The following is a 6933-nucleotide window of genomic DNA, read 5'->3' on the forward strand; positions in this document are numbered from 1 at the left end:
TAGCTGCGAGTGCAGAGTCTTTGGTACTGGCGGACCAGTAGAGGGAGCGCGAAACGCTGCCTTAGCGTTTCTCTTACATAAACGTTGGCTACTGTTTGAGGGTTTTCTTAACTTTCTCTGGAACAGGAAGAATTTTTGAAAGCACAAGTGATCTGCGGCTCACATATTAAGTCTGTAGAAGTCTCTAGGGTGCTGTATTTCCATGCTACAAATTACTTGCCTGTTCCTACCACTCTATTCCCCCTCCTGCTCTCCCCCCTCAAAGGTTCAGTTTTCTTAGAGGATTTCCAAGCTGGGACATACATCATTCCTCCAGAGATTTACAATAACGTCACTAGATTGTCAGGCAAATCGTAAAGTTTGCTCACTGTGAACAAAGACCGCTCCCATGCAGCAGCAGGGCTGTAAAGTGTTAATCTGCAAGATCAATATTTTGCAACAAGAAGAGCGAAAAAGGAAGAAACAGGTATGTTCACATGCATGCTTTTACGCTTTGCGCTGTGAAACATGCGGATCTTTCAAACAGTTTGCTAAAGCAAGTTAAAGGAAACCAAGCAAATTCAAACCCAGATTAAAAATGCGAGAAGGCATTAAATGATTAACGTCAGTCACGCAATCGTACGTTTTGAAGCTAAGTGCACCCATTGTTACGTATTATCGTGAAGTTTTTAATTAGTAAGACAACCCCATTTTGTGTATTAAAGTTTTTATTCCTTAGTAAGAATTTTTTTAATCACAAAATAGTGTGGAAATATTCAGATAATAGAATTCATGGAGTGCTGGAAAATACTGAATATAAAGATTGATTTCTAATATATCACATACTAAACTGTTCTAAAACAGCTGGTTTCTTGCAGACAGGATTTATTTTTTTAATAATTTAAGACAGCATAAGCTTGTATCAAGCATAAGCATTGTAACAAAAGTGCAACTTTTTCAGCAAACCCTCCCAGAAGATATTTAACTCAAAATATCATTAACACGTATTTTCTCCCTACAAAAATAGCATGTCAGACATCATTAATTGGATGTATTAACAACTATTTACATACAGCCACTCTGTAGGCTAGTAAGATTTTTTTTTTCTTTTTTTTTTAACGTTGTTTAAACACAGCGTTTGAGGCAAACAGTAGCAACAGCAGCAGCAGATGCACCAAAAGGACCGACAGACCCCGGACACGTACCCACGCCTCGCCAGGCTGTTGTGTCTCACCTCTTACGTAACATTCAAGTGAGATTTCTCACAGTGCTACCTTGGCAACAAACTAAAAATATCTAGGCAAGGTCTCGGTGTAAGCCTTATTATAAAAAGCTTTATCTGTGTGATTATCTGGCGTCTGGTTTTGCCTCCAGAAAGGGAAATCGCGGTATCTGAGGATGGGATGAGGGGAGAACCCACGGGGGAAACTTACCCCAAAACGGTCTAATCGTGTCTGATTGCACAGCGAGGTGTTTACCCACGGCCTCCAGCGCATGTCATTCGGCATTTTAGGCTAAAACGAGTTCGGGCTGACGAGTTGCTCTGTGTTTTCTTGTGAGAGAGAGGGGGCTCCTTTTTGTAGTTCAGTGCAGAAACATTCATTTTATACAGCAAGGTTCGGGGGGGGGGGAAATAATCTCTCGGGAACATCATTAAATAAAGACAAGCGCAAATGCACTTGCCACACCTGTATACCTCAGCCGAAATAATGAATTAAAAAAAAAAACAACACACCACCAAAACAAAACCAAAATAAACACAAAGTGACATGACGGATCTGCCCCTCCTTCCCTTGCACACCCAAAACTCGCTGGAGCCAGCGGCACCCCCGGGTGCTCAAGGCACTGCAGGTTTGGGCTCCGGGTCCGTCCCTCCTCGCTCTGCTCCTCTGTAAAGTGCTCGCACAGGCGCGGGGCGCCGCCGCCGCCCCCCGCCCGCCTCCCGGGCCCCGCCGGCTCTCCCGGGCAGCGAGGGCGCGTTCCTCAGCGGGACCTGGGGACCCTGCAGAAACCCACTCCACATAAGGTGCAACACGTAAGTTACCTCAGAGGGAGAGAGGGAAAAAAAAAAAGTATCCTTACTATTTTTTTCTTCCTTCTTTTTTTTTTCTTAACATATTTATGCATTTATAAAGCCAAACATTAAAAAAATACTGAGTAGCAAATTTTATCCTTGACGGTCCTCTGCGGGGGCAGCGCCGGGACCGGCGGCTGCTCCCCCGGGCACCGGCACCCCGCCAGCTCCCGGCGACCCCCTGCAAGACACCGCCCCGCCCTCCCTAGCAAACCGGGGGCGCGGGTGCCGGCCCGACGGCCCCTCCCCGCCCCGCGGCGGGGCGGCCAGTCCGAGGGGAGGGCTGTGGCGGCGGCGAGCCCGTGGGGGCACCCGCCTGCCGGCGTCTCACGGGCCCTCGGCGCCGGGTTCCTCGGCGGCCGCCGTCTCGGCTTCCTCGCCGGGCTCGGCGGCGGCCAGCCCGGCGGCGGCAGCGAAGGGGTGCGGGAGATGGGGCGCTGGGGGCAGCCCAGCGGCGCCGGCGGCCTTCTCAGCCGGGCCGAGTACGGAGGAGAGGCAGGGGAAGGAGGCGGCGGCGGCGGCGGCGGCTGCCTGTGCCGGGATGCCGGGGTAGAGGAGCGGGATGGGGGCGGCGGGGTAGAGGTACTTCTCCAGGCTGCCTTTATCCAGGAAGGGCTGCATGTAGGCGGCGGCAGCGGAGGGGGAGATGAAGTAGAAGGGCAGGCAGAAAGGGGCCGCCGCCGGCGGCTGTCCGAAGGGGGCCCCGCCGCCGCCCGCCCCCAGGGCCATCAGCGAGCCCAGCAAGGCGGCGTCGGGTCTCACCAGCGCTGCCGCCGCTTCGGCCCCCCGCGCCGCCAGCCCCGGCGGGGCGGGCAGGGGGCTGCCGCCGCGGTCCAGCTTCAGGCGCTTGGGCGCAGGGGGCGCCTCGTCCCCCGCCGGCTCCTGCTTGATGGCCAGGGCAGGCAGCGGCCCCCCGCCCGCCGCCGCCGGGCCGCGCTCGGGGCGCGCCTCGCCTTCCCCGCCGTAGCCGCTGTCCGTGTCCGTGTCGGTCTCGGCGCTGAGCTCGGTGGCGTGAGTCCGCTGGATGACGGGCACGCAGTTAGCCTGGCCCTCCGGCTTGTGGCCCGGCGCGCAGGGGGGTGCGGGCGGGGAGGAAGAGGATCCCTTGGTGAGGGGGCCCGGCGGCGGGGAAAGGAGCTGGGGGCCGGGGAGGAACTGCGAGGAGATGGAGTGCAGGTGGCCGAGGAGCTGGGCGCATCGCTGCTCGCGGGGGGTCCAGCTCTCGAAGCGGGAGAGGTACTGCAGCACTTCCTTGGCGCACGTCTGAAAGCCCGAGTGGAAGGCGTCCAGGTCTGCCTGCACGGGAGACTTCATGCACCGCTCCCCTGCGGGGGTGAGACCCAGAGAGGACAGCGTTTGCCCGCAGCTCCGGTGTGGGGTGCCCCGCTCCGCGCATACGCCCCGCCCGCCCCCGGTGCGCCCCTGCGGCGGCGCCCCCCGGGGCCCGCTTACCGTTCTGCAAAGCAACGATCTTCTGGTGCTGCTGCTCCGTTAAGGCTGTCAGTGCTTTCAAGTGTTTCAAAGTCAATTCCAGCACCACCGCTTTCTCCAGGTGTCCCAGCGTCTGCAAAGGCAAGACAAGGGGGGGGCGGCTCGGCTACCTCCCGGCACGCTTTGGCGACCGCCAAACGCCGCCTCCGTAACTTCAGGGAAACGGGCCCCCGAGGGGCGTTACGGCCAGGGCCGCCGCCGCAGCCAACGGGCGGGCAGCCGGGCAGGCAGGCGGGCAGGCAGCCCGGCGTCCCGCGCCTGCCCGCCGCCCCGGGGGCTGCGCAGCGGGCTGGCTGCCGGCACCTGCATCTGCACGTACGTATATATATAGGCTCCTCTGCACCTTACCGTCAGTTTCAGATGCTCGGGCAGTAAATCCTTCAGCTGAGCAATGCATTCGTTAATCCTGTCTCGCCTCTTTTTTTCTATCAGTCTATGTGGCAGTTTGTACGTTTCCTAATTAGCAAATATCCGGAAAAGCCAAGCGTTAGACGAAGTCCCTCGGAACGAGGATCAAAACCAAAACAAATGTCACGCCGACCACATGCCGCGCAAATTATCGCCTAGGCACCGCGCTCTCCCCGCCGGGCCAGCTCGCTCGTAAACCCACTTGCAGTTCGGGGAAGGGGGGGAAGTTAAAAGCGTAGCCCCCCCCCCCCGCCCCGGGGATGCTCTCGGGGAGTGAAGCTGCGCTGTAAAATCCAGCGAACCCCAATGAAGCGCTTAAGCGAGAACAGCCCCAGGAACTTACCTTGCTCTCGTCCCTCTTCACGCCTCTCTTCGGTTTGCACATGTACAGGGAAGGGTAGTCCAGCCTGGAGAAAAACACAAAGATCCAGCTCCGGCAGGGGCGAGAGCCAGCCCCGCAGCTCCCCGAGTGGGCACACCGGCCCCGCCGGCGCCGGGCGGGAAGCCGAGCGCTCTGCCCGAAGGGCCGGGCAAGGGAGCGCCGCTGCCCGTCGGCGGAGGGGGGCGAGCCCCGCGCAGCGCCGGGCAGCCGATTCTGGCCCCCGCGCTCCCCGGCACTTTCTCCAGGAGACGAAACGGTGTTAGAGACGCCAGACGGGAGAGACTGCCCCGCCGCCTTACCCTATAAACTCCCTGTGCTCCAGCAGCTGCCTCTCCGGCAAGCGGGAGATTCCTTCATCCATGTCTGGCAGCGGCTGGTGTTTCGTCGCTGCGTTTGATCGAGCCTGCGGGGCGCTGAGATCGGGCTCTGGAGATCCGCGAGCGACGCTGCGCACATGCAGCCTCCCGTGTGTGTGTCCGTCGTGTCGTGTGTGTGTCCGTGTGTCGTCGTCGTCCCCCCCCACCGTGCGGCGGCGAAAGTGTACGCGGCACTCCGTCCGTCTGTCTGTCTGTCCGCCCGTCCGTCCCCCGCCGCTGCCGCTCCCCCTGCCCGCCTCGCTCCCGCGCCCCGCGCGCACGCCCGCAGCGCACGCTGCGCCGCGAGTTTGCACCCGCCACCGCGCCTGCCCGCGGGGCACGCGCGCCGCCAGCCGGCCCCGCACCCGGCTCACGTGCGGCGCGCGCCGGGCGGGCGGGGGGGGCGGGGCCGAGGGGGCGGGGCCGAGGCAGAGGGGGGAGGTGGCCCTCCGCGGTGGGGGGGCTCCCCCACCGCCGGCCCCGGGGGCCGCGCTGCGAGACACCGGCTTTCCCCCGTGCTGCTGCTGCTGATAACGTTATCATCGTCACTGTTGTCACCGTTGTGGCCATTGCTGTTGTAATTTTTTTATTGTTATAATTTCATTATTTTTAATTTTATTCGTATTTGGGGAGGAGACCCGCCCGTGGAAAACGTGCCCACGGGGGATCGAGCCCCTGTCCCTGGGGCGCGCCAGCCACCCGTGAGGCAAAGCGACTCCCACAGCGGAGGGCAGGGGGGTGAACTGCCAGCCTCTCCCTGGGGGCTGGGTAAGGGATCACGTTTGCCCTACGTTTTAGATACATTTACGGGTGCGTGGGCAGGCACACGCGCATTTTCGCGGTGCGGCAGTGGCAGGCCGGTGATCCCAGCGACCGACCCTTGGACGGGATCCGGGCCCGCCGGCAACGCCAGACCGCGGCAAAGCCGTTCCTTACGTAGATACGGACATGTACGTATATGCAGGTATACACGTAAAAATATGTACACGTACGACATACATAAACGTGTTTTGACGCTGCCCTCTTGCCGGGCGCAGGGGGTGACATTGGGAGACAATTTGCACCGGCGCAGCGTCACCGGCCGCGGCGGGCCCGGGACGGGGCGGGACCCCCCCGATCCCTCCTCCCCCGCCCGCCCCCCTGCGCGCCCGGCGCGCCCGCGCAACCCCAGCTCCCCGCCGGCGGCGGCACCGACAGCCGCCTCCCTAATCCCGTCTCACACTGGTACGAGCACAGGGCCGGCAACGTGACCCGACCTGCTGCCACATCACTGCCGCCGGCAGCACCGGGCGGCCCTGGCCCGCCACCTCCCCCTCCCCGCCAGCAGGCGCCGGCAACCGGCGGAACCGGGCAGCACCGGGCAACACCCACCCCCCAGCTCCGGGTACCGGGCGCCGTGCCCCTCCAGCCCCCCGCGCGCTGCCAGCGGGAAGGGGGGGTGCTGCTGCCCCCGAGGGAATGGGATGCTCTTCCCCGTGCCCCGGGCAGAGGCGCTGTGTGGGCGTGCGTGTCTGTCCCCGCGTGTGTCTGTGTCCCCGCGTGTGTCTGTGTCCCCGCGTGTCTGGACGCCGGCGCGTCATGTGCGGCCCTGCAACGTGCGGGGTGTGCAGTGTGTGTGTGCGTGTGCGCGCGCGTGGGGTGTGTGCAGCGGCCCCGTCCCCACGTGCTGTGGAATTAATCCCCAATAAAGAGAGAGCACGCCCCGCCAGCCAAAAGAGAGGCGACAGCCTCGCAGCATTCCTTCCTCCTCACGACCGTGCTTTGCGGGTAATCTTATCAGGAGGGTAACTCGTGATTTTTACGTGCGGGGGGGGGGGGGGGCTGCCGAAACCACGCTGCCCCCGTGTAAAGTGCGAAGCAGGTTCTAGGAGCGGCGAAGGCTGTGGTGAGGCGTTGGAGGCTCCCGCTCAGCTGGCAGAGCGAGGGGCACGGCAGCCCTATTTAGCTGTTAACCCCATGGCATTTTCACAGTGGGGGCTAAAAATAAACAACGTAAGCGTACGCCGCGTGCCCACGGGTGATATTTGCGGGTGTCAGAAGGAGAGGCCTGTGGACTATGCCGGCGGCTGTTGGGAGGATGTTGTTGTGGCTGGTGAGAAAAGCAAACTCTGGCCCACAGAGACCTGCTCCCCTGGGAATTGAGGGGTTGCAGGCTGCAAGTGGGGCTTGCGGGGTGTCGACATGTGCCAGCCATAGCTAGCCATGTAGGGTGGCATTGGTTGCCCCAAGTTAGGCATCCACGC

General features: G+C 61.1%; 1 protein-coding gene across 1 annotated transcript; it reads right to left on the bottom strand.

Moving 5' to 3' along the window:
• Positions 1-652: 652 nt before the first annotated feature.
• Positions 653-4695, bottom strand: BHLHE41 (basic helix-loop-helix family member e41; the record flags this gene model as incomplete). Its single annotated transcript, XM_082006697.1, has 5 exons — positions 653-3378; positions 3506-3617; positions 3893-4000; positions 4296-4359; positions 4634-4695. The coding sequence occupies 5 exons, from the start codon at positions 4693-4695 to the stop codon at positions 2381-2383; spliced, it is 1344 nt and encodes a 447-aa protein (XP_081862823.1). The 3' UTR covers positions 653-2380.
• Positions 4696-6933: the final 2238 nt, after the last annotated feature.

The sequence above is a fragment of the Phaethon aethereus genome (assembly GCF_964289735.1).
Source record: "Phaethon aethereus genome assembly, chromosome: 1".
In the NCBI taxonomy this organism is placed as follows: Eukaryota; Metazoa; Chordata; class Aves; order Phaethontiformes; family Phaethontidae; genus Phaethon; species Phaethon aethereus.